The sequence below is a fragment of the Alosa sapidissima genome, chromosome 10, assembly GCF_018492685.1.
Source record: "Alosa sapidissima isolate fAloSap1 chromosome 10, fAloSap1.pri, whole genome shotgun sequence".
Classification (NCBI taxonomy): Eukaryota; Metazoa; Chordata; class Actinopteri; order Clupeiformes; family Clupeidae; genus Alosa; species Alosa sapidissima.
The window spans coordinates 26,710,661-26,738,287 of NC_055966.1; the positions used below are offsets into that span (position 1 = coordinate 26,710,661).

The 27,627-nt window shown below is 42.7% G+C and overlaps 4 protein-coding genes across 5 annotated transcripts; 3 read left to right on the forward strand and 1 right to left on the reverse strand.

The window, feature by feature from the left end:
• Positions 1-978: 978 nt before the first annotated feature.
• LOC121720646 (cystatin-like) lies at positions 979-2,371 on the forward strand. The gene is made up of 3 exons (XM_042106968.1): positions 979-1,297; positions 1,518-1,634; positions 2,167-2,371. The coding sequence occupies exons 1-3, from the start codon at positions 1,115-1,117 to the stop codon at positions 2,248-2,250; spliced, it is 384 nt and encodes a 127-aa protein (XP_041962902.1). The 5' UTR covers positions 979-1,114; the 3' UTR covers positions 2,251-2,371.
• A 218-nt stretch (positions 2,372-2,589) lies between these two features.
• Positions 2,590-11,250, forward strand: fez2a (fasciculation and elongation protein zeta 2a). The gene is given in 10 exon segments (XM_042106963.1): positions 2,590-2,945; positions 4,056-4,164; positions 4,519-4,635; positions 4,818-4,950; positions 5,572-5,798; positions 5,800-5,850; positions 6,999-7,079; positions 7,245-7,320; positions 7,441-7,506; positions 9,133-11,250. Coding segments are annotated over 10 exon segments (1,185 nt in total). The 5' UTR covers positions 2,590-2,637; the 3' UTR covers positions 9,150-11,250.
• A 3,832-nt stretch (positions 11,251-15,082) lies between these two features.
• clec3ba (C-type lectin domain family 3, member Ba) lies at positions 15,083-17,118 on the forward strand. Its single transcript, XM_042106966.1, has 3 exons — positions 15,083-15,294; positions 15,588-15,686; positions 16,251-17,118. The coding sequence occupies exons 1-3, from the start codon at positions 15,204-15,206 to the stop codon at positions 16,646-16,648; spliced, it is 588 nt and encodes a 195-aa protein (XP_041962900.1). The 5' UTR covers positions 15,083-15,203; the 3' UTR covers positions 16,649-17,118.
• Positions 17,003-27,489, reverse strand: cdcp1a (CUB domain containing protein 1a). Of its 2 annotated transcripts, none has more exons than XM_042106951.1 (9): positions 27,294-27,489; positions 25,610-25,825; positions 24,706-25,062; positions 23,799-24,170; positions 22,244-22,441; positions 21,621-21,992; positions 20,919-21,275; positions 20,496-20,583; positions 17,003-19,248 (listed from the first exon to the last, which is right to left on the reverse strand). In XM_042106951.1, exons 1-9 carry the CDS (start codon positions 27,379-27,381, stop codon positions 18,753-18,755), a joined length of 2,544 nt encoding a protein of 847 aa, XP_041962885.1. In that variant the 5' UTR covers positions 27,382-27,489; the 3' UTR covers positions 17,003-18,752. The 2 variants fall into 2 exon arrangements, with proteins under 2 accessions (XP_041962885.1, XP_041962886.1); XM_042106952.1 differs by having other exon boundaries at positions 25,610-25,821; positions 27,294-27,373.
• Positions 27,490-27,627: the final 138 nt, after the last annotated feature.

Sequence of the window (27,627 nt, forward strand, 5' to 3'; positions counted from 1 at the left end):
TAAAAAATGTAAATTCTTCAACAAATGTCTTAGAAACTTGTTTCAACCTGTCTTACCCCTTGTTAACATATAGAAATTCCATTTTAAAAGTAATTCCAAAGAATCGTATAGATCCCATAATGCCTAAGGCCAAAGAGCTACATTTCAAAATGTATGGTATATACCCCTCCAACGAATTAATCAAAAGGCGCTTTGGGATTGAAACGGATAATTGTGTGTTTTGTAATAGGCTGGAAACCGCAGAGCACCTGTTTGTCGATTTTTTCTATGCTTCCTCCTTTTACAATTACACCTGATCCTGTACATGGATGGATTCCTCATGGATTGTTTTGAGCCATGTTTATTGTACTTTATTGTTTTGAGCCATGTTTATTGTACTCCTGCCATGCAAATTATGCACTGTGCGTATAAACCAAGAGCTGCATGGAACGGGACACCAATATTTTTGGGAAATAGTATGAATAGGAGTAGTTTTAAGATTTCAACAGCCAGTCAAACACCCTCTCTCCAACAGCCAAACAGCCCTATCTTCAACAGCCAGTAAAGACAGTCCTCTCTTGTCAAGGCTCTTGTACCAACGCTGGCTGGAAGTGGAGGCCTTGCTTGTTTAGAGGCATGTTGCTTCCCACCATGGAATCAGGAGTACTGAGTATGAACACAGACAGAAGATGAACAGCTAGAGGAGTATGAGGAGAAGTTGGTTGAATTTGTACAGATTTATTGGACTACTATTAAGGACTGCACCATGAATCAGAGCTGTCTCTCTGACCTTCACTCCACACCCTTTTTGCATGCTTGTTCAGACGCATTATTGAACTGCTGGCATGAAAACACAGGTGTGAGTGTGACCAATCTGATGATAAAATCCAAACTCTTTGGAAACGGCACGTTCAGAACACAAGTAGTTCACTCCCTGTTAAGTCTACAGAACACAAACACACGCATGCACACGCACATGCACATGCACATGCACACACACACACGCACAGGCACACACACACACACACACACACACACACACACACACAATGGGCGTGAGCAAACCTAGACAAAGACCCTTGTCAGAACCTTGTCAAGGTGCAGTTCACAGACAGGCACCTGGGGTGATTGTGTCATGGCTAAGTTTTGGGGCGCACTCTTCATCTATTTGACCTCTGCCCTTTTCACATCATATGGGGCACAAGTGGACCAGGGTCTGGCAGATAAGGCGGCCAACTTTGCTATGAGTGTCTACAATCACAATTCGAAGGAGGAGTTTCTCTACAAGCTTCTCAGCTTTGATTTCAAAAAGATCCAGGTATGTTGCCATCTGAGCTATTGTATATCACAACTAGAAATTGAGTTCAGTCTTCTGTTCAGAAAAATCTTCTGTCAGAGATGTGCTTGATTATGCACAGGCAAATTATAGTCCACTGAATCTCTTAATACTTAATCAAATGAGATGCTTGAAACAACCTAAAGTGGCAGAGGTCCAATGTCGATACTGTAAATCTGAAGTCAACTTGTCACTGATGCAGGTTATTGCTGGGACGGAGTACATCATCAATGCTAAGATAGAACTCACTAACTGCCAGAAAAGCAACTACGAGGAGCCTGAAGAGTGCTCCAGCAGCAATACCAGAGACAACCTAAAGGTAAGACTTCACACAAAAGGCTGAAACAGTCTAAACACACAATTCTTTAAGCTTCAGGAGTGTTTGTGTATGTGTGCATCTGTGTGTGTGTGTGTGTGAGAGAGAGAGATTGTGTAATGGTATCAACAACAGTTCTCTCCACCCATCAGACAAACACTGACACACAATGTAATAACGCACAACTTTGGAATAATCTGACAAACACCTGCCGAGGTGAAACTAGATGCACATATTTGATAAGGTGCGTCAGGCTCAATTGTGTCTCTATTAAGCAAACAAACCCACTGGTCGGTCTGGCATGTTCTGATAGTGGGTGACATACATTGACAAAAGTGAATGTCAGTCTTGAGCCTGAAGAGAAGTTTTTTGATTTGAACAATAAAATAATCATTTGAAAATCACTAAAATGATGAATCCATAAGTCTGACTTACATTTTGTGTCTTAAAAGTTTATTTTCTGATAATGTGAAAGCTGTGGGCTATCCTGCTCAATGAAACAGAGTAGTCTAAGTTATGTCTTTTGTTTTCTCAGAGACAGCAATGCCATTTTGTCGTGGTGGTGTTAGCTGGCGAAAGGAAAGGACTGCTGCAATCCATCTGCAGAGAGCACCACTGAGCCCCGTTTTGCTGCCTCTCCAGCCAACAGAAGATTCTCCGTTTAAGGGCTTGCCTTCTTAAATAACTACAGTATAGGCCTACAACAAATGATATGGAATGCTGTTGAAATAATAAATAATTTTCCATGGGTGCTCTCTTTCTCTCTCTCTCACACACACACACACACACACACACACACCACAAATTCTACAAAGCTGCACTGATAAGGGATGTATGCTTTTAATATAGATTTTAGAAGCTAAGTGGTGCATTTAGGCCGAATGGCTGGGCGTGAAGGTGGGGGCGTCCTCCGTCATCACACCACGAGAGGATGCCCTAGTTGAACATTCCAGCGCTACATGCATAATTTATTAGGGCCGAACGACGATAGAGCTGCGCTGCAGCTATGGCGGCGCCGTTAGCACACTTCGATGATGAGTGGCAGGATTTTAACGAATTTAAAACGGTGTCCGGAAAGGATCATCGGCTAGACAGGGTTAATCTGAACGTGCAGGATGTCACGGGACTCTTAGAAGATTTCCCGGAGCTTGATAACGGTTTCTCCGGGGAAATCGGTAGTTTTAAATCGATGGAGGACCTGGTGAACGATTTCGACGAGAAGTTGACAGTATGTTTCCAAAATTACAATACCAAGACGGAAAATATAGCACCCGTGAGGCCAATCACCGAGGAAACTATCCTGAAAAATGACGAGTAAGTATAGCGAAGGGACATGGAAAACTGTCCGATTGCGAATAGACTTTGACTTAGACTTACTCAGTTGACACAACTGCAATTACGAGGAAAGAGCTGCCTTTAACTGAAACATATTTTGTATGGGGTTCCTACCAGGCTATAATAAGACCCTTTGTAACACAGTAGCTGGAGTTACATTGTTATTAAAGCCGTGCCTAAAATAAGGCACCGCCTCCATCACATTTTTCCTTGGGATCATGTTATAGCTGTTATCGCTCGACATTTGAAATGAGAGCGAAACGTAATGTTATCGTTTCCTCTGATCGTTCATTTGGTCTTTCATTAATTGTGACATGGATTTCGGAAACACCGCCGTTTGCGGTCAAATATAACCTCCAAATTTGGAGCAGACGCATATGGCACAGACTCAACAACGGCATGGCTGGTTCATTTCTGTGCCATTCATCAGTGGTCACGTGGCTTCATGTCGACTTGGCAGCGAGGTTTGTTTATAGACAGCAACATGCAATTATATGAGTGATTCATAAAACATAGCACAATAAATACAACAGTAAATAAATGAAAAAATAGCCCTTGGAATTTTGCCCTAGGCCTATGATTTCAAACTTATATTCCTTTGTATTCCTCTCTAAAGTTCCTGGTAGGCTATCAAATTGTTTTTATAAGGCCACTAGCCTACTACTTTTTTTGTGTGGTTTAAGATGGGGCTGCTTTGACAGGGACAACAAGCGGGTGGCCATCAAGGTTGTGGTCTCCGCAGAACACCAGCTGTCTACACTGCACAATATGACTTATACTGTTTATACTCCACTACCTGTCTATACTGTTCACATTGCACTTTTCGGCTTGCACTTCTGGTTAGATGCTAACTGCATTTTGTTGTCTCTGTACTTGTACTCTGCACAATGACAATAAAGTAGAATCTAATCTAATCTAATCTAAAATTTTAAAATATATCTATCCCAGATATTAAATACTGGTACAATTGACCAGTGCTTGTATGAAGAAAATCTGATCAAATACTTAAATAAAAAAAAAGTATTTGCAGTGATATGATGCACTTTAAGAAGGAACCTGCACATGACAAGAGCATTCCCTCTCCTTCAGGATCTGGAATGCTCTGACGGACAACTACGGGAACATCATGCCCGTGGACTGGACGCAATCTCGGACCCGTTCCCTCCATCTTCCCACACTCAACCTGGATGAAGAATCTGTGAGTATGCTGTGCCTACCTTAGCAAGCACACTGTCTTAAAATATATGCCTGCTTGCTTTTGCTCTAATCGCATTCATCTAATACACAGATCATTTGCAAATTCTGCACATATCTATTTCATAGTGTTGACCGTGAACAATGCTAGAATGTGGTCATATTGAAAATGTATTATGTATCACTGTTTATCTGTTTTTTTCTTTCTCTTATTGACTTGGTTGATTGATTGATGTCATAGGTTTGAAGTAATGTACAGATAATGTACAGATTTTGATTTGTTTTAAACCTATCTCTCTCTCTGTCTCTGTCTCTCTCTCTCTCTCTCTGTGTGTGTGTGTGTGTGTGTGTGTGTCAGAGAGTGGATAACGTGAACCTTGACCTGTCAGACGATGAGGAGCTGAGAGAGCAGATGGACATGCACTCCATCATTGTCTCCTGCATCCATGATGAGCCACTGTTCACTGCAGAACAGGTATTAATGCAGAACAACAAAGGCTCTGTATCCTTTGGAGATATTCAGTTGTTTAAGAGTCAGTTATTGGTCCAAAAATAATTTATCTTATGAATTTAAAATGTTCCGTTTGTGATTTATGTTGACTTTGTGTGTGTGGGTATGTGTGTGTGTATGTGTGTGTGTGTGTGTGTGTGTTTTAGGTTATTGAGGAGATAGAGGAGATGATGCAGGATTCTCTAGACCTGGATGCTGAGCAGCACCCGTCTCAGTCTGACCTGTCTCTGCTCTCTCTGGAATTACACAGATCCAGCACCAGCCACAGCTATGAGGAACGTGAGTACTCCTCAACTCCATGTGTGTGTGTGTGTGTGTGTGTGTGTGTGTGTGTGTGTGTGTGTGTGTGTGTGTGTATTCTCCTCTGTTGATGTTGTCTCATGTCTCTGTAGTCCCCAAGGTGTTTTCATGAATAGTTTTGTACAGTTAACAGTGTTTACAATGTCATCTTGAATTTCCCCTGGGGATCAATAAAGTATCTATCTATCTATCTATCTATCTATCTATCTAACCTTTGTTGCTATCATCTGTCTTTCAACTGCTTTTGTCTACCTCACTTTCTGTAACTCTCCTCTGTCTGATTTCTCTCTCCCCTCCTTCCCACTGTCTATCAATTTACTTCCTTGCTTTTTCTTTATCTCTCTCTCTCTCTCTTCTCTCTCTCTCATTTGTGCATTAAAATTGAATCAGTGTTTGTCAGATGAGTGGATACCATTATAGCTCTCTCCCTCTCCACCCAACCCTCTCTCTCTCTCTCTCTCTCTCTCTCTCTCTCTTCTCTCTCTCTCATTTGTGCATTAAAATTGAATCAGTGTTTGTCAGATGAGTGGACACCATTATAGCTCTCTCCCTCTCCGCCCAACCTCTCTCTCTCTCTGTCTCTCCGTGTGTGCTGTGCAGGAGTGCGAACGCTGTCCCTGTCAGAGCTGACCGAGCTGCTGGAGGAGGTGGAGACAGCCATCCGGCGCTACTCAGAGGAGCTGGTCCTGCAGCTGGCGCTGCGCGACGAGCTGGACTTTGAGAAGGAGGTGAAGAACAGCTTCATCTCGGTGCTCATCGACGTGCAGAACCGGCAGAAGGAACACCGCGAGCTCCTGAGGAAGAAGAAGAAGCTAAAGGCCGCGGAGGAGGCGTTGCGACACCGCCAGCCGCGCTGACCGGACACTCGGACCGGGAACAGTGAGTCTGCACGCAAACGTGACGCGGCAAAATAAAACAAAACTGCCCAGGGGACACTGTGATTTAGGCCTCAGTAGTACATCACAAGGGAAGGCTCAGTGTTTGCACATCACAAAGAAAAGGCCCAGTGCTTGTATATTGCTTGCCGTATGTCTTGTGAATGTTTCTCTGTCCTACCTATTTATGACTGTATAAATAAGCCAGAGACATGGTCAGGAACTCTGTTTGGTTAACGCTGCAGCTGCGTCTATTCTGGGGTCCTAATGCCTAATGCCTCCTCTTCCTTCTGTCTCTCCACCTTCGCACTCTTTGTTATAATGGTGAAATAAAGGGCTTTTTGAATGTCAGTCGCTCTCTCTCTCTCTCTCTCTCTCTCTCTCTCTCTCTCTAATTCTCTCCCCCTCTCTCTCTCTAGCCCCCCCCCCCCCACTAGCTCTCTCTCTCTCCCCCCCTCTCTCTCTCTCTCTCTCTCTCTAATTCTCTCCCCCTCTCTCTCTCTAGCCCCCCCCCACTAGCTCTCTCTCTCTCCCCCTCTCTCTCTCTCTCTCTCTCTCTAATTCTCTCCCCCTCTCTCTCTCTAGCCCCCCCCCCCACTAGCTCTCTCTCTCTCCCCCTCTCTCTCTCCCCCCTCTCTCTCTCTCTCTCTCTCTCTAATTCTCTCCCCCTCTCTCTCTCTAGCCCCCCCCCACTAGCTCTCTCTCTCTCCCCCCTCTCTCCTCCCCCTCTCTCTCTCTCTCTCTCTCTCTCTCTCTAATTCTCTCCCCCTCTCTCTCTCTAGCCCCCCCCCCCACTAGCTCTCTCTCTCTCCCCCCTCTCTCTCTCTCTCTCTCTCTCTAATTCTCTCCCCCTCTCTCTCTCTAGCCCCCCCCCCACTAGCTCTCTCTCTCTCTCCCCCCTCTCTCTCTCTCTCTCTCTCTCTCTCTCCCCCTCTCTCTCTCTCTCTCCTCTCTCTCTCTCTCCCTCTCTCTCTCTCCCCCCTCTCTCTCTCTCTCTCTCCCCCCTCTCTCTCTCTCTCTCCCCCCCTCTCTCTCCCCCTCTCTCTCTCTCTCTCTCCCCCCCCTCTCTCTCTCTCTCTCTCTCTCTCTCTCCCTCTCTCTCTCTCCTTTTTGGCATGTCCTTGACTCCTCTGGTTTCTGCTCTTGTCTCAGCGTTTCAGCATGGAGGGCATCTCTACTGCCATTCAAAATGGTTTCCGACAAACTTTTGGGACTGGGGGCGGGGATAAACAGGTGGCTATCTCTTTCTATTTCCATCATACCTTTCTGTCATTTCTTTTTCCTCACAATTAACAAAACAGTTTGTTTTGGTTCTTTACACGAAGGATCTGTGTTTTTCTCTGCTGGTAGGCTCCCTGTTTATCTCCTGCTTTATGACCCTGTCTGTTTCCTTCTCAGTATCTGACCACCGTGATACCTTATGAGAGAAAAGGAGGCCCCCCATCAGTAGAAGACCTTCAGATTCTCACGAAAAGTGAGCATACTTTAGCCTCTTTCGCTTTCTGTCAAATATCCTTATCAGTTATGCAGTTATTACTGTGATATGCATGGACTACAACAAGACCTTATTCAATGTCTCTCTCTTCATGTGCAGTTCTTCAGGCCATGAGGGATGATAGCGATAAAGTGCCAAGTCTTCTAACAGACTACATCCTCAAAGGTAGGTCCATCTGATTTAAGAATCAAATCTGAGTGGACGATGACTGTATATTCTTATATGTGTGTTTTCCTTTGATACATGTCTCAAGCCTTGAGCCTGTAATAAAAGCAGCTTCTCATAGCTGTAACTGTTTGTATTGCTGGTTTAATGTAATACCTATTTGTGTTTGAGGCATCATTTAGCAGTTGACTCATGAAGAGTAAGTCCTGGCTGGCGAGGCTTGTGTCTTATGTGTTGCATTCCTCCTTCCTGCCTTTTATTTTCTTCTTTCCCCTTCCCTCTTTTTCTTCTTCTTCTTCTTCTTCTGGCCATTTTGTCCATGCTAGCTTTGGTGTGAGCAGACGGACAGAGAGGTTTGTGGGACGCGTGGATGCAGTTTTCGTCCTTTCTGTGTGTGTGTGTGTGTGTGTGTGTGTGTGTGTGTGTGTGTGTGTGTGTGTGTGTGTTGCACCCATCTTGGTAGATTAGAGCACTCCTTCACTGCCACTCTGCTGTAGTGCATTCATAATGTCCCGCCTTCTGTGCTGTGTCACATCCTGTGACCGGTGTCATTTCCTGTCGCCACCATCACAACACCTATGATGGCTAAAACACAGTCCTGTAAAAGCTAACTCACTTCCTTGCCACTGCTGATATTTTAGCAGTAGAGTATGCTTAGGATCCCACAGCTCATCCAACGGCCTCATATCCAGACTACCCCTTGCTTTTAGACTGACTGCCTGAGTTTGAAAAACATGGATTATAGAGTAGCAGACACCATGTTTTATTGCGTTGCCTGAGATAAGCAAGACTTAGTCCTTGATGTGTCTTAAAATGTCCATGTGTCCATTTGAACTTATTGGTCCCTCACAGCTTGCCTGTCGTGTCCCCCCCCCCACCCCCAAACACTCACTCACTCCCAACCTTTCCACCATGCTGATGCATTTATTATTTTTTATGTGAAACTTCCCATTTCTGATGCAGTAAGTTCATACATTTACATTTACATGTATTCATTTAGCAGACCCTTATATCCAAAGTGACTTACATGTGTCAAGAGTCAGGGTTATGTGCATTGCTCAAGGGCACAACAATGGAAGCCGGGAATTGAACCTATAACTTTTCAGGCTACTGCATTTAATACATTGTTTATAAATCATTCAGTGAGGTGTTATTTGCTAATTTAGATTATTCACGGAAAGTTTTCCACTCAGCTAACATCAAGGCACGCATCACAGATAGATCTCTGCCTCATGGGCACACACACACATGCACATCATCAGTCATACATCTAACACCTTCACAATTTCATTTGCCTATTCCAACTGGGCAGTCATGTTCTGGGTGCAGCTGTCTTTCTATTATTACAGAAATAGGCCATTGCATAACCCTCATTAGTCATGGAAGTATATTTGGAGTAATTTTCAGTGAAAAACAAAACACTTTTTTACTTTATAAGTTTGTTTACAGATTTAGGCATGAGCTTGTAGGTGATCCAAACATGTAGTGCTGATTGCGGATTCCAAGTATCAACTCCTACATGATTGGTTATCTCTCGTTATCTCTAGTGTAGTTGGGCTAAAGTCTGACTGCAGGGGTTTCCTAGTCCTACCTTTCACGTGTTTGCTCTTTACTTCTATTTTTCAGTGCTCTGCCCGACATAGAAGCAGACGCATTCTCACCAGTTCATCACAACGACACACTCTGGATTCAAAAATGGCAGGAAGGGGGTTTTTTTGTCACTGTGAATTTTGTAACATACAAACATTCTTTATTTATATATGCATGAGATTTTGCCTTTCCTTAAGGGTTTATTGTGTTTTTATTTTTGTTTGTCTTTTGCATGTTTACTACAGTGTACATACTGTACAGACTTCAAAATGTCGTTGTGGGTTGGAATTTTCAGCTTTTCATTTTGCACTAAGCATCCATAATATTAATGCCCATAGCATTTGGGCATTTACAACATGAGTCAAGGCTTTTAGATCATAGTCTCACAGTATCCCACAGTACAATGCATGTATGTTTGCAAACAACTAAGTACAACTTTGGGTATATTGTGGGTGAGAACAATAATGTCAAGAGGAGTATGAATGAGTTTGAGGAGTTAGAACTAGTTGTGATGGGCTAAAAATGTGGCCATTGATTGAAACAGGAAAGTGCATCGGCAGTTGTGTTTAGATTGAGGCTTACGCACGTCAGTGACAGACATCAGTCATGGTCCAACACCAAAGTTTTAACTGGTTGTTTTTGGAAGCTTAACATAGTGTCCTACTATATGGCCACGTGAGGCTGTGTTAGCCTTGCTGCAGGTATTTAGAAGACAGTCATGTTACTTAGTGATTGTATGCATTAGTCCAAACTGTAATGATTGTTTTGTATACCTCAGAGAGATACAGGCAGCATTCGCCATCATTTTATGGTATGATAAATATAATTTCAAACTCTTTGAGGATCTTCAGTGAAGAGTTCATGTCTGCTGTTACAAGACCAGCCTTTATGTGGCATAGGAACCATACAGTTTGATTTATTTGAAGTTGTATTTTATTGATTGCATTTTCCTGATGATCCTACTGCAGGTGTGGAAATCATTCAATTAACTACTATGTGAAAACATGTTATAAAAATGTAATATATATTTCATTAACAAAATATGGATTGTAAAATTCAGACTTAGCACTGTAAAAAATGTATTATAAGATATTCTCACAGAAGTGGCTTGCAACCGCTGTTATGTGTAGACTATAGGAAGAATGTAGAGGGTTGAAACCGAAGTAGCTCAGTGTAGAATAGATATGATTCTGATCCGATCAACCATCTGAATCAGAGCATAGAATCAGAACTGATCCGAATCCTTTCCTATCAGTTGCTGTGCGGAGTAGGCCTTTACGCACTGAGTCTGTATATTTTAATAGGACCTCACCTTATAACAATCATGTTTGCAAACAGACTGCAAAACTTTCCGGAACAGGTCACATTTCCTGCATTTTTTGCATCTGTATAATGTCAGTGAAGGAAGTTACCTACTGCAATATTATGTATTTGATAGAACGGGGAAAAAACACCTGCAAAATTGCGGATTTCTTTGTGCAAATAAGGCCGTGATACTGAACAGGTTTATTTTTAGATGCTGTATTACCATCCCACAGTCTGAACATCAGGCAGTCTAAATCAGATCCCATGGTTCTTCATATGGTCTAGGTCTTCGGGGTGTTGCAGTTCCAATCCTAAGGATTGAATGTTGATTTGGTAGTATGATAAAGGTTAAATTAAATCATTAATTACCCTACATACAGAAACATACCCGGTCCTTCGTCTTTACAGAGGGCAGCTGGGACATTAGGGAATGCCTACGGGAATGTACAGAATATGTGTATATAGGATGCATATGTATATGCTCACTTGATGTGCATCGTCCCTTTTGTGTGTCTCACACCGCAGATTGCGAACTGAGATTAAATCATGTTGTGGTTAAATAACTAAGCCACCAAAACCTGTCAAAATATGCAGTATCAGGCCGAGAGATTACGATCTTCTGAAAGTGATTATCTTTGTGACACTGAAGCTAAACTAGCTCAATATTCTGGTAGCAATAACAAACAAAAGAGGCTCCAAGGGAAACAATAACTACCTGAACCCTCCTTAGCTGCGTTATCAGTTGGGGACATTTTGGACTAACCTGACTCTCGCCAGATGAATTTCTTTCCGCTTAGCTCCGCCTAGCTTCACTCACATCCATCTGGGACCTCTTCCATTGAGAGTGATTTCTGCAACCGACTTTATGGTTCAGCCAATCAGGACGCAGGGCGGGAGTTTCATAGATGTGACATAGCGTAGAAGCGACTGTGAGACTGTTATCAGCGTCACGGATTGGCTTCGATGTGAGTGGTTGAAGTAGCACGTCAATAGATGACGGACAAGTGGCTTATTCAATCATATGCAAGCATTTTTTGATTAAATCAAAAGCAACACTCCAATGGATTGGTCCCAGATGGATGAGTGGAGCTAGGCGGAACGAAATTCATCTGGCGAGAGTCAGGTTAATTTTAGACAGGCTCGAGGAATAAACCAGTACAGAACCGTCCAGAAACTTGGAGGGAGGGATGGACTTCTACTGTGTCCGAGCCCGTCAACACTGAGCAAGAAATGCTAAAACTACTTACTGCAGCTTTAACTGTATCTCAGTAACGGTAATTGGATGAGGTGATGGTCTGGGTAGCGTTGCATAGGAAAAAAGTGTCGCTGCATAATTACCATAGTTCTTGCTAGAGAGACTATCATTTTGAGCACACTCTCTTTTTGGTGGTGATTGCTCAACGACACTTTCAGGAAACACCTGACTGACGTCCTGACTGGGTCAAATCAGCTGAGTCAGGGCTCTGTATCAGTAATGGAGGGTCAGTTTCCAGTACATGGGATTAATACATGGGCCTAGTCCTAAATCTTTTCACTGAAGTTTTCCTTTAATTTAAGACGAGTCTTGATCCATGTATGGGAAACTACCCTCATATTTAGGTTAGATACAGCCAGTTTGACAGCATTATCTCAGGCATGTGGTGCACTTATGTCTTTCGGTGTCATTTTTATTTATATTTTTATTTGACAGTGTCAAACCTGTCGTCTCCCTGTTTCCTTAATATCTTTGTTTACACTGTTATTTTAAGGTTTATGTACTTGATAAACAGTTTGAACTTTTTGTTGCATTTTCAGTGTAAAACCAAAATATTATTTCAACTGAATTGCAATTAAAACTATTTCTCTGACCTTCTTGAAGTTATTGTTGTTTTTCTGGTGCTTTTCATCTGTCCCTGCTAGTGACCATAAGACTGTACGTATTATCTTTTTAATGGAAAACAGGCTTATCACAAAAATTGCATTGAAGTGATCTGTCACATGATAGAAGTTAATCTACTTATATATGAGAGAAATAGTGCCACTAGAATTGAAAAACATTCACTATTAAAATAATCAATGTCATAAAACAGACATGTGGTGTTCTTTTGTATATATTTACTAATACATCAAAAAGAATATTCTTTTATATACCCAAAGGAGGCCCACTACTTAAAAATTTGCATTTTGGCTTGAATATTACAACCCCAAATCAGAAAAAGTTGGGACGTTGTGTAAAATGTAAATAAAAACAGAATGTGATAATAAACAAGTCTCGTAAACTCATATCTAGCAGTAAAAAGGACACAGACAACATATCAAATGTTGAAAATGAAACATTTTGGAAAATATATGTTAATTTTGAATTTCTGTAAATGTTTAAGAACTGAGAGGACCAGTTGCTAGAGTTTTGAGAATGAAATGTTGTCCCATAGAATTTCATATGCTCAACATGGGGTAGTCTTAGTCATGTTTTTCATTCCATGATGCACTTAATTTGACAAATCTGGACTGCAGACAGGCTGTTTTAGCACCTGGACTCTTCCTCTATGGAGAAATACTGTTTAAATATGTGCAGAATTCAGTTTGCCATTGTTTTCCTGAAATATTCAAGGCCTTCCCTGGAGTAGACATTGCCTGGATGGCAGTATATGTTGCTCAAAACCTGCATACATCATTCAGAATTGATTGTGCTTTGCCAATTGTGCAAGATTTCCATGCCCATGCAAGATGCTAATGCTCCTCCACACCATCATAGATGTTGAGTTTCAAACTGAGCACTAAAACAAGTTGGAAAGGTTGGATACTTGGATAGACCCTCTCCTCTTTAGCCCAGATGAGTCCATGATTTCGACAAAGAATGGCACATTCTGATTGGTCTAACCAGAGGACCTTTTTCCATGTTACCTCAGTCCATTTTACAAGCTCAGGCCCAGATAAGACGGTGGTACTTTCTGTATCATGTCTCAACAATTTTGCTGTTTTGGCTGTTACAATTTTTACTGCAGTTTTTGAACTGAGTATCAAACTGTGCACATAGACAATGGTTATTAGAGGTTTTTCTGCCCATACAATGACAGGTTTGGAAACAGTTCTGGTTTTGATGCAGTGCCATCTGAGGTCCAAAAGACCACGGCCATCCAATTTATTTTTCAGCTCTTTCCCTTGTTTGCAAAGATTTCTCTGGATTCTCTGAATGTTTTAGTAATATTATGTCCTGTCGATGACAAACTCCCCAAATACTTCACAATTTCATGTTAAGAAGCATTAACATTACATTGTGTCATCATTTGTGCACACAGACTTACACAGAGTGATAAATACTCCTATATCTTTACTTCTAAGAGACCCTGCCTCTCTGGGATGCTCTTTTTCATACCCAATCCTGTTGCCAGTTACCCTAATTATTTGTGAAACATTCCTCCTTTTATTTTTTTTTATCATTACACAACTTTTCCAGCATTTTGTTACCCAACTTTATTTGAAACATGTTGCTGGTATCAAATTCAAATTTCACATATACTTTCCATGAAATAGTCAAATTTGTCATTTTCAACATTTGATACGTTGTCTGCATCCTTTTTGCAACTAAGTTGAGTTTAAGAGATTTGCAGATTATTACATTCTGTTTTTTTTATTCACATTTTACACAACGTCCCAACCTTTTCTGATTTGGGGTTGTTCTGCCAGCCTTTCATTAGTTGCAGTAACAATGAGAAACCAAAGTGAAAACTATAGACAAAGGTCTCACTGTTGCAGCCAATGACTGTATAAGTCATTATACAACACAAGACTGTTTTGTACATTGGTCATATCTGATTCTGGCACATGTCTTCTCCTGAGGTCACCGTAATGTCCTATCCAGAGGCGACAACCCTTGCTGGCCAGTATAAAGGACAATAAAGGCTATGTGGTAACATTAAAGCTTAAAGCTCTCAAAACAAAGTGTTTTGTGTATTTATGTCCCCTATTTAACTTTTGTAAAGGGCACTGACCTCAGACTGACCCCGAGTAGGCGATTTCAGTAATTATGCAAGCCCTGCCACGTCTCAGTGCCGATCAGCGCTGAGAGAAACCAGATGTGGTCCAGAGAGGACTCCCATGAGAACTTGGCAGCTCTGCTCCAGAGACGAAAGGGTTGAAGTGGTATTTCCAGACAAAAAGAGGTCTGGGACTGAAGCTTGGCACCTAAGTTACCTCAGTGTTTAAACTGGCCTCAGTTGAGTACACTGTGTTATACATTTCAGATCCTAGTTGTGCAAGATCTAACACATTTACAATCTTGGCAAATCAGCCAGAAAGTTATTAGTGCCTCATTTATTTTATCCGTTATTTCATGCCAGAACACATGAACTACAACAGTGCCACTGGGACAGAAGTTAAAAGGAAGCTCATCAACACTACCTAAACTATAACCCGAACAAAGCTGGAATAGAGTTAAAATATGACATGGCAACAACTTAAAGAACTGATCTCTCTTGTTACAGATTATAAATTTATATCAGATGATGACCAAAACTCAAACTCAAGATACCAATTATATGTATTTTTCCAATACGAAAAGCTCTGAAATCAAACCACATGTGTCAGAGATTACTCTGATAATCGACAGGCCAAGATGAAATGCTTTGCATATTTTCGTGCTGGTGTAAGTGAACTCCCATCTGTCTATCTAAAGATCTAAATAGTGCCCCCGTTGGATGGTAGGGCTCATAGCGCAGATTCAGACTACACACAAGCAGCTCTCAGGACTTCTGAAGTCTCAAGCTCCTAGTATTGTGACGCTGTCTATTTCGAGGAGTTGTATTTTTCTTACAACCGAGACTATGCATCCCAGAAACGTGAGGCTGTTTATCATCGGTCTCCTCTGCATTACTCATCCCTCTCTCCAGCAGTCCTCCAACAAAAAGAAGAAAGGTATGATTCATATTTGACAACACATTTTATTAATTTATCAGCCTTGCAATATATATGCATTTATGTTGCTATAGTTGTCAAGCTGTTAATAACAGTCCCTTGAATGCACTCTTATCAGTCAGATTGACAAGGTCTGTCCTATGAATAAATTATCAATTCAACTTTTTAGAAGAGAGCATTTTTTCACTTTAAAATTTTCACTTTTAAAATGGCATTTTCAATTTAAAAAAAACAAAAAAAAACAACATGTAACCACTGTTAAGTCTTCTCACAATGCACTAAACTCTCCATAGATGGGTCTAATTCAGTAGCAATTGAGGAGCTGAAGAAGCAGGTTGATAACATTGTGATTGAGCTGAACTTGCTGAAGGAACAACAAGCCTTACAGACAGGTATGTGTTTAGACTGCACCTACACATGGGTAATGAACACAGGTGTGTGTTTAGACTGCACTTACACATGGGTAATGAACACAGGTGTGTGTTTAGACTGCACTTACACATGGGTAATGAACACGGGTGTGTGTTTAGACTGCACCTACACATGGGTAATGAACACGGGTGTGTGTTTAGACTGCACCTACACATGGGTAATGAACACAGGTGTGTGTTTAGACTGCACTTACACATGGGTAATGAACACGGGTGTGTGTTTAGACTGCACCTACACATGGGTAATGAACAGATAACCATAATCAGAGTTATTTCTACAGTAATTGCACCATTATTATTTAGTCTTTATTATTATACAGAACATTGGAACTGCCCCAGCATGCAGGAGGGTTGTGCATTCTAACAATGCTGGGGTGCGTGAGAAGTGACTAATCCTGTCCAGATGTTGCATTAGTTAAGGACAGAGGCTAGGAGGGAGCCCCACAGAGTTCCAGGGATGGGAGCTCAGTCTGGGTCTGCAGGTGTTCATCATGAACATTCACATCATGCCTCCACATCCTCCAGTCTGTCTGAAGGGCATCAAGGTCCCCGGCAAGTGCTTCTTATCGGACGCCACAAAGAAGAACTTCCACGCCGCCAACGAAGCCTGCATGGCCAAGGGAGGGGTCCTCAGCACTCCGCTGTCGGGAGCGGAGAACGACAAACTTCACGAGTACGCCCGGCAGACCGTCGGGGCAGAGGAGCACATCTGGCTGGGCATCAACGACATGGTCACCGAGGGAATTTGGCTGGACCAGGGCGGCAACGCGCTGCGCTTTAAAAACTGGGAGATGGAGATCACCCACCAACCGGACGGGGGGCGCTCCCACAACTGCGCCACCCTATCCCACACCACCGGGAGATGGTTTGACGAGAGCTGTCGGGCTGAAAGAGCCTTTGTGTGCGAATTTAATATAGTGTGACCTTACTAGGCCACCTCGGTTCACTGACTTAACCACCGCAAGTTCATACAGTATATTATCAGTATCGGTGCATTGAGAATATGTAGAGTTCAAGCATGGTATATTGTTGGTTAAAACTATACTATACTACTACAGTATTTTGCTTCACCTTTATTTGATTTTGAAGAATAAAGATTGGATAAGCGATCAAGCATAAGAGTGCTCCAACAGATGAAATGTTACATGCCTGTGTGGGTGATGGAGACTAGTATTATATGAGGGGGTGCAGAACTAGACTTGTGAAGAAAGCTGTTGATGAGCAGGCCACCGAATAAAGAGTAATCACTATTATGCATCATGTGGGAAACAGAAGGATCTGTCTGCATGCAATTTCTTTATTATTTTAAAGAAAAAACAAATGTTTAACAAACCATATGTTGTCTTGAATGATGTAAGTAACATTTTCAATAAAACCGCAACACAGCATGGAATATTTGTTTTGCTGAGTGAGTTTTCTATAATAATTGTCCAATGCAGATAAAAGCAAAAACTTGCCTTCAACTTGTATGTTTGGCCACGTGCATTTGTATTTCAGTCAACTCACAGTATCAAGAATAGTTATATTAACTTTAAAACATGTACTAAAACATTTTAAAACTTAATAGTGTATAAAACAAATATGTCTATATACAGAATTCGGAGCGAGGTACCATGTGAAGGCTATCAACGCAGAAAAAAAAAACTGAACAAAAACAACCATGCATTTCATCATGCAACAAAAACATCATGCAACGAACACATTAACTTTCTTTCCAGCAGAATACAAATTCTCCTCTCAATCCTCCGTAACTGAACGCGTTTTATATACGCTTATGCAACACCAGGCTTGAATTGGGTTGCACATAATCTGATATGGCACTATGCAGCTGCTGTTCAAATCCGACCTCATTTCTGGAGAATTCCAGCATCTCTATCATCCAAATCATGCTTCGCTGAACACTAAGCTGATCCCCATCTTTCTAAATGGAGGGAGTAACAGTTGAAACTTATTTAGCCATTTCCTTGATTATCCTGAATTGAACAATGCTAGCAACAGATTGTAATTTGCAGGGTGCAGTAGTTCCTTGAAGTAGTTGAAAGTTTCATTCTCTCTCTCTCTCTGTCTGTGTGTGTGTGTGTGTGTGTGTGTGTGTGTGTGTGTGTGTGTGTGTGTGTGTTAGCGCACGCTCACACACACTCAGTGCCCCTTAAGAGGAAACTGATGACTAACAAACACCATTCAATGACCCTATAGAGTGTGAAGCCAGACAGCATAGCTATAGCCTTATGCCATGACTAAAGGTCCCACTCATGCTAGTCATAATATTAGAATATTACAGAAGTCTGGTAATGCTCAACTTGTGTGGCTGGCAGTGTGGCCTCTCTGGGTCTCGGACTTGACCTCCAGGCTGCTGTAGAAGGGTCAGAAAAGCCATTCATCCTGGTGATATTGATGAACCTAAAAGCTAGATTTTTAGGTTCATTTTACAAATACAGTGTCCTCTAAAGTCCTACGAACTAAAATTGAAACAAAACCTTTCCAAAACTTTGGAATTGTCATTAAAGGCACAAAACATTTAGTCAGACATGAATTAAATTACTAGCACACATACTTATAATCAAAAAAAGGCACTTTTCTCTTGTTTCTGTGTAGTATAGCTTGCATATTTGGCTAATTTCAGAGTTTTTGTAGGTATGAGGGCAATTGAGATAAAGTTCCCCAGCCCCACCAGAACTTTTGAGGTGCTTTAAAAAAAAAAACACAGTTGTAAAAATATATGGCTTAGTTCCTGATCTTTGTCCTGAATTTTCAGATTTTCAGGCTCCTGTTTCCTAGAAAATGTCCCTGGACAAACAAGGCAAACAAGAAACAAATCTTTCTGACTTGTTGAAACTCACGAGGAGCTAATGTCTTCAGGTGTCAGGTCCAGACTTGTGTGCTCGTCCTGCTGACAAGCAGCATTTTCCAGTGTGACTTGACATAAGCGTGACTTGACATGAGCTCGCAAAATGACACACAGAGAGGGCACAGGAAATAAGAAAAACAAACGCAGCAAGTTTCACTCACGTTTCTCTGTCGGACTCTTTATATCCATGGGCCCAGCACCTCTGAGCAGGGAGAGAGGGGTGCATCGCTTCCCCCTTCCCCACCCCCTGATGAGTACAACTCCTTCTCCATCAGTCTCTCTCCCAACTGAGAGTCTGTGCCCTCCTGGGCGGCTGCTGGTCTGGAGGCTGGCGCAGCCGTCTCAGCAGGGGGTACAAAGGGCCTGTACACCCCCACCTCGGTGTCCGCGTCCCCGTTGGGTTCCCCACTGAGGGGCTCAGGGTCTTTGAGGGGCATGGTGTCCGTAGGGCCGTTGAAGGGCTGGTACGTGTCCACTGCGGGCTTCCCGTACTCATCCATCTTCGACTCGTCCCGTAGAAGGTGGCCATACACCAGCGTGTCCTCGATGTAGTCGTAGATGTGCACGTCGTCGTCGTTGTCCACGGTTTTGGGCAACCCGTGAAGGCCGGGCAGGAAACTGTGGCCATTGGGGTTGTAGATGGACACCTGCTGGGCCAGCTGCTTCTTCTTCTTCCTGCTCAGCAGTCAATAGCAGCACATTGCATTTCATTCAGTACGATTTCATTGCTCTGATTAAAGGTGCTCTAAGCGATGTCATACGTTTTTTAGGCTAAAACATTATTTGTCCTTTACAGCAAACATCACCTCACCATCCACTAGCTGCCGGTGTCCTGAATACACTGTAAAAAAACACGATCTCTGTGGACAACCCCACAAAACAACTTGGGCAAACCTTGCCCATTAAAACATAACTCACCAACAAGCAAATCACCAACAAGATGTGCGTTTAGGAGAGTTTCAATTGCACATGAGGATGGGGGAGGAAGTAGCGAGCTAGCTTTCTGTTTTGTTTGAACGTCAACAGAAGTGACGTTACCCAGCATCGCTTAGAGTGCCTTTAAGTTCAACGGATTACTGATTTGCAGCTGCACTGCACTGTGCTCTGTAAAGTGCCTTGAGACATATTTATAGGTCATGGCGCTATATAAATAAAGCTGAATTTAATTGACTGCAGTTAAAGGAGAATTCCGGTGTGATATTGACCTAAAGTGTATTGAAACATGATACCGAGTGTGAACGTATGTCTCATAGCCCATCTCGGCTTGTCCCCTGCACTCCAAAATCTGGCGCTAGTTAGCCGATGCTACCAACAGCTTTTTCAATAGTGGTGCTTCGGCATCGGGCTAGCCATGCAAATAAATCACTGTTTTACACCCATTTACGAGGCTCAATGTATCTCCACACTTCATTGGTAGACTTCCGAGGGCCCTGACATTTAAAACGAGACATTGAGAACTTTGAAAAAGCACTGGTAGTTTACTTACAAGACGATTTATATAGACAGTATCTTCACGAAGTTTAGCGTTTGCAGCCATCTTGAATTTAGTCAAGATAAGTCGTGCAACGAGTAAGAATGAACAGGTATGATAAGGGATCAGATTCCAAAAATAATTCAGTGGAAATGCATGGATTCCAGTTTCTTCCAGTAGCAGCAACTGGAATCCATGCATTTCCACTGAATTATTTTTACGTACGTTCACACTCGGTATCATGTTTCAATACACTTTAGGTCAATATCACACTGGAATTCTCCTTTAACATCTAACTTTAAGTGTAATGACAGGACAAGTATGAAGTGAAATCAATAAGACCTAACTTACATTCATATGCGGTGTTGCTGTATACTGCAAAATGTGAACATCTGTAAAATGTGAGTGTGTGTGTGTACAGAGGGGATTTATGTACAGGACAGAGCCTCACCTGATCACCACGCAGACTGCCACCAAAGCTATGATCATTCCCATGAGCAGCACTCCCACCACCGCCACGATGATAATCAGGAGCAATCCTGATGGAGCACACACACACACACACACACACACACCCAACACACTTTAGAAAGCCACTTCACAGACAGGACATGAGTCACTTCACTTTTTCCACTTAGGTCATTCCATTATACGCATATCATTAACAGAGAATGTTGCGCTATTTGAACATATCAAATAACAAATATTATTACACATACATCACATAACAAATATCAAGTATGTAATAACTAATAACAATAACATCAGTTAAAAAAAACAATACACTATAATTAAATAATAATAGTAATCATCCTCCTCCTCCTTGTATTATCATCACAAACTATAAGAGGGAAGGCAGACCAGGCTGTCATACTTCTAGGTTTCATGGGTGTGATCTCAGCCATGACGCTGAAGGAGTTCTTCTCAGGCAGGCAGTTGGACATGTTGAGGTAGAAGCTCTCGGGGATGACGATCTCGCTGTCGCCCACCTCGTCCTCCCGTCGGCTGTACATCTCCTCCCGCGAGCCCAGCGTCTGCACCTGGATGCTCGTGTGCCGCACGCTGCACTTGGGCTGGCTGACCTTGGTGAAGCTCAGGTGGACCTCCAGCGTGGCGGGGACGGTGGCGATCCAGGAGGCCGTGGAGTATGGCTTCATTCCCCCCGGCCAGCCAGGAGACGCCAGCACGCTGGTCACGTCCTTCATAGGAGCGATGTGGAATATGTAGGTCTCTGTGTACGAGACGAGAGGTCAGGAACTGCTCAACACGTGAGTAGTTAGTTGTGTGATGAGCAGAAAACAATCCAATATTTAGACATGTTCTTGTGTTGTTATGTTCATATACCATTTCTGCCCTCTTGAGGATTTAAATGAAACCATTGCAAGTGACACAAGCTCAGACAAACTACACTACTATAATTCATTTGTCTACATTTCTCTAACTTAACATGTAGAGTTTAAACAATTTAAACAAGTGAATATTCTTTAAAAAAGATATAGGCTTATAAAACACTGGGCAGAAAGTTGCTAAATATTATTATAAAACATGTGCAGTGGAAGTCAGACATTCCATCTACCTGTGATCTCTTTGGCGAAGGACACCTTGAAGAAGGTCTGGAAAGTCCGCCTGAGGAACAGGTCATTCCCGGGCGAGGCGCTGACCGTGATGTTGCCGTGGACCTGCACCTCGGATATGATGCCCCCGGGGCAGAACTGTCCAATGGCCGTGCCGTCGCTCTTGGCGACGCTGAACTGGACGCTGCTGTTGCATTCCTGCCCGGGCAGTGACTGCTGGAGGTTGCCCACATAGGCCCACAGCTCGACTGCACCATGTTCTGGGGCTTGGAGGTTCCAGTGGACCGTATTCAGAGACTGGGGCAGACACCTCTCAAGGGATGGAACGATCAGAGGAACCGGACGAGAGGGGCAGTCCCGCAGCTGCTGACAGCCTGACAACACACAGAGAGAGACGACATGCTTTCAAATTTCTCGATTCAGTTCAATTACATCTGTTATATTTGTGAATATCGACTTCAGGCTCCTCACACAAGGTTAAAATAAGATTAAAAGGAAAGAGATAAACAGCATAATATGGTTTTCTAATATATATTAGAAATATAATATAATGTGTTTTCTTTTAAAAAGGAAGGTGTGTTCCAAGTGACTATCATCATTACTAGTACTCTCAGTACAAAACTACCTATAGTTTTGTTGATGGTCAACAGCAGGTCTTCTTCTGGGCAGTCCCTGAAAGACAGGATAGACTTCTTTCCAGGGGGAACAATGATACTCTCCACAGAGATGCTGTCTAATTTCAGTTTACAGCTGGAATCAGTCCCTTTTTTCGCAATATGCACAGACAGACTGCTCTCCTTAGAAAGATCCACAATGCACGTCTCTGAAGAACACAAACACAAGACAACATGACATGACTCAAACATAAATCATTCAATAAAAATGTTTCCTCAACAGTGGTCAAGTCTTACAAAGAATTTGTAAGTCAACTTGAATCTTGAAGTCCTCCTCAGTGTTTTCCTGTAGGCGTCACATATGAGTGGTATGCCAGTTAATCAGTCAGAGACAGGCTGCTGGGATGTTCCATCATTACGACACCAGACTTGACTTCCTCAACCAACCTCCCTCTTCATAAAAAAGCTTACACAAGTGTCTGGGATCACAAGTGGACAGCACTAAATACAACTGCAAATGACTACAAAGACGCATTGTGATCCGATTACTCAAACCATTTGCTGAGGTGGCTTGTGGGGCATCTGACCAAATATCTTTTGTAGTGTAAACACTAATGTGTCCCGATGTGGCCCCAACATGAGTCGGTAGGCGGTAATAAAGTCTGCTGAAGGCAGGAGTGAAATCCTAACACAAGAAGTCAGCTGAAAGCCTTGGTGATGCATGACAGACTCAGGTGTAAACAGTGACGTGTTCAGGCTGTCCACTAATAAGCAGAGGAATAATAATGCCAAGGAAGCATTTTAAAACCAACGGAAACAGGGCCTAAAAGACGCAGGTCTTTAAAAGCCACCCCTGATCTGGGCTGTGAACCAGACTCAGACACTGCCAAGGAAGTGTTACACTGTGGTAGACAAGACATTTTACCACATTACAGTCCATTCAATTCTATGTAATTACACTCAATTCAATTCAATTGTCTGGTGCAGATCTGGCTCAGATCAACCCAAGACTTGGTCCTCAGACTCCAGTAGACTCCACTCAACCTCCAGTCAACCTCCAGTCAACCTCCAGTCAACCTCCAGTCAACCTCCAGTCATCTTCCAGGCAACCTCCAGGCAACTCAAACTCAATCGAGTCTGTCCCAGACACTATCAAGGATGTGATACAATGTTGTACATGCAGTAAGCCATAACTCCATAACCATTTAATTACGTTCCGTTGAATTGATAGTTGCATCTCATACAGTGCCTTTACAAAAGAGCATTGACCAAACTCTCGAGAACTGCTTTACAGTGTTTACACATGTTTAGAATGTGTAAACATTTAAAAATATCTGTCAATTTTAATATAAATGTGGACCATGGAGGCACTGAGAACTATGAAAGGATACATCTGATAAAAGGAAAAAATAGGATACACATGATGAAAGGAGAAAATAGCTTTCTTTAACCACATTGCTCTTAAAGGTTACAATGGTTACTTGAGAGTGTTCGTGTGAAACTATAATAAAACAGTGCGACACCAGGTGAAGAGAGGAGGGACTGAGGAAGAGATTGGAGATGCACCTTCGCTGCCCGTCCTGATGGAGGAGACGCGGAAGTGTAGCGTCAGCCCGAGCGCCTCGGCCCGCGAGCGCACCACATCCATCTCGCAGTTCCGCAGCGAGAGCGCGAAGGAGCCCTCCTCCCCTGTGGGCTGCTTGTCCGACAGCTTCCTTACCACCGTCAGGTCTTCGTACTTGTACTCGGCACCGGGCTCCTTCTTAAGACAGCGTGGCTCTGAGTAGTCCAGGAATTGCACCGTGGCTTCGTGGCCACTAGGCACGTTGAAATTCCACGTCATGAGGTCGTCGTCGGGGAAACTTGACGGATAGTCTGGAGAGAAGAACTCTTGCGATGACTGGTCACTTGGCAGCCCCACATTCACAATGGCAAGAGCTGGAACATACGGAGACATTTATTTAACAACACAAATATTTCAAAGCGAGGATTGGGAGATTCAGTCTATGGATCCAAGCAACTGATTCAAATTGTATCTGGGTGGGTTCCTTGAAATGTCTAGAACTACAGTTTAATGCAAAAAAACAAAACCTGAAGGCACAAAACTGGGCAACATACATTCATCAAATGGCTTCTTTTAAAGGACTCATCCAATTATGCTTTAATCCTTCTTTGGAATACACAAAAGTTAAAAATTAGTTAAAAAGTAAATTGACAAATGTTGTCCCAATCAGCTAGGTTTCTAAAAACCATAGGTATGATTAGAGCTGTGCTTTTAATGAAAGTTAGATTCAACACTTTTGACTTAATTTGAATTTGGAAACCACTGCTCATATAAGCATTACCATTATTGGCTGCCCTCAAAAAAAATGTTCCATCCAAAATGACAAAAGCATTATAAACAGGACCTCAGGGACCCTAAACTTCCACACCGACCCCATTTGAAATGTTCTTTTCCACCCCACTCACTCACATTTGATGTCCTCTCCCCAAAACACATTGACATCCTTGGCCTCCAGCTTCTGCCTGCCAGGCACCATTAGGACCACCTTTCCACCGTTCAAGATCTGAATCCCAGAGATGGTGCCGCTCGCACAAAACGACCCAAGTTGGACGTTCTTTGTTGTCTCTAGAGCGACGAGGCTGTACGTGTGTCCATCGGGACAGGTCTCTGAGGGAGCTATCTGAGTCAGGCCCATCTTGCTGAAATCCACATGGAAGGTCATCCTCACAGGAGCCCTCAGACACCAGTGGAACGTCCGGTTAAACTCAAAGAGAGGCTGGGAGTCCGTTGGCATGACAAGGTGCTTGCAGGGCTTTGCTTTACATTCTAAAAGAGAATGAAGCAGGGGGGTGTGATGAAAGGGTTGACACTGAGTTGTCTCACAACTTATTACTTCAACTATTTGCACTAATTTAGGTACTTCAGTGGAAGTCAACAGCAGCATGGTACCTTAAGCATGTGGATGAAAACATCATTGTTATAAATCAATAATCTACAAGTCAATAATATGTCAGGAGTTGTTCCTGGCTTCTACACACACATTAACGCTGATGATACAAAAGGCATTTTTTGAGCAATGTTGCAGGTCAATGGTCCTGAATAATGTGGTTCTGGCACGTTGCCATTGATATTGAGCAAAGTGTTATGCTCATCCAACCACAATACATGGAACTGGCTATGTGGTTGCCCATCGACATTGCCCAAGAAATGACCATGTATCATCACCTTTAGGCTTAGGCTGCACAACCCTCTTAATGATGCATTGCAGGGTTTAATATGAGTTAAGTATGATTTTCACTGTATACAAATGCCCAACAGCCCACACACATGGAGGTTTATTCAATGATTCTTTTGTTTGGCTAAATTTGCTCACCGATCTTCTTGATGATCTCCACAATAAAAACATCCCAGGGATTAGTGCAGGTGAACGTCACCGAGACTTTGCCCGCCTCCGCCAGGGCTGCCCACGGCTGGCACGACATCTTGCTGCCCTCTCCAACACACACTGTGCATTTGGACCCCGACGCCTCGGTCCTGTTAATATTTACCACGGTGCCAGGATGAACAGCCAGGGTCAATTTATGACTGTCTGGCGAGAGAACAAATGGCGGCTCATGAGAAACTAAAGCAATGTGATTTAACAAGCAATGATTTTAAAGCAACACTTTGCAACAAGCTGCCACTTTTTGAGGAATGCTTTTATCAGGCAACTAGTTTTTGGGATCATCGTCAAAATCTAATTTTCTAAAATTTTGATGATAAGTCATGTGAAGAACAGAAAAACACGCGCGTCATTCCCACCAGCCATGCAGGATACGCACTGTGCACTTCTGTGTTCCAGGCTGGAACACACTTCAAAAATGAAAGAAAACCTTTAACCTGTCATAACAATATTTGTCCCAATATCACCAAAAGACACCAGTTAGCATCTTAACAAGCTTCTAGCAGTGCTAATAAGGTTTGCTGGTGGTTGCAAGGTTTGGCATACCCTACAGATAGTTTGTGGATCATTTAAAACCAAATGCTTCTTGTGGATTAAAGTTCCAGGTACAGTTATGCTGGTGCACCCAGGAGCTGGAAGACTTAGTCACTCTGACGTGCTCATTCACCCACAGAAGTTAAATTGTCCTGAGGCTATTTGGGTTTGTGTGAGTGTTAGCTACATGACAGTGAGACTTTGATAACCTATAGGTGACATCCCTGTGTTTAATTTAGGCCCGAGCAAACAAAAGCCACCTCTCGTGTTCTTCCTTATTTGCTTATGACTTAAACCTCCACACAGCCTATCTATTTGACAGAAAACAGGTTGTATTTAAGCATGTATGGGTGCCATATGAAACTCGTTAATGGATGTGTGAAGGTTTGGAGGGTTTGAAAAAGATTTTGGTGGATACGTAAAGACAACTTTGTGTAAATAAAGCCAGTGGCCTTTGCCTGTGCTGTTGCCTGGACACAAGAGGACACCTGCCAATGTTTGCTGACACTGTGCAAACGACAGTAACACTTTATGGACGATACCATTAGTGTGGCTTGAAGCAGGATTACAGATTGCACATTGTTGAAAACAGAAAACAAACAACCCCCCCCCCCCTCCAAACAAGCTGGACAGGGCAGAGCAGGGTCCCAAACGTCCCATATACACAATTAAATATAATGGGATAATTGTATACCCAGATCTTTAGTCTTACCCTGGGAGAGGATGGGTTGTTGTTATCTATTGGGAGCCTATTGGACAGTCTACAGGCCCAAATGAGTGATGTATAGGCCTAGGCTAATCTTTGTAAATAGATTGTAGTCTACTGTAATGTAAATCTGCGTAGGTAATGCTGTCTACGTGCAGTTCTGGTGTCCAGTGTTGGGGTAGGCCTAACAAACCTAAACTCGGACTAAAGTTTCAGCATAGACTACGTTTTAGCGTAAGCCTATTTCGGCAACTTTATGTCTGTACGTTTTTTTGAAAGATATCAAACACTATATGAGCTAGCTAGCTAGCCTGGTCTATTTGGATAATAAGAGACCCACACTGAACTGAAACTGAATATCAACGTCATGCTTACCTGTTACACTCCAGACTGGGGATGCAAATACTCCAAATAAAAGAAGAAAGCAGGCTGCCTTGAAAAGTCGTGTAAGTTCTTTCTTCATGTTAAGCCCGGAATAAATAAGATTCAAAAGTTCACAATTGATATTGGGCTATTTGGTCGTGTGATCGTATGATAGCTTCCTGGTTGAAAACACCTCGTCTCAGGTAACCTCGCCACACCTTCAGTGTTATGTGGGCGGTTCCCGTGCTTATGACGTGGTTAGAACTCTAACGTTAAGTTGAATAGCCTAGGGCTAGGCCTAGGTTATCTCCAAGATCCACTACATTTCCGCTGTTAATGTCAGTGA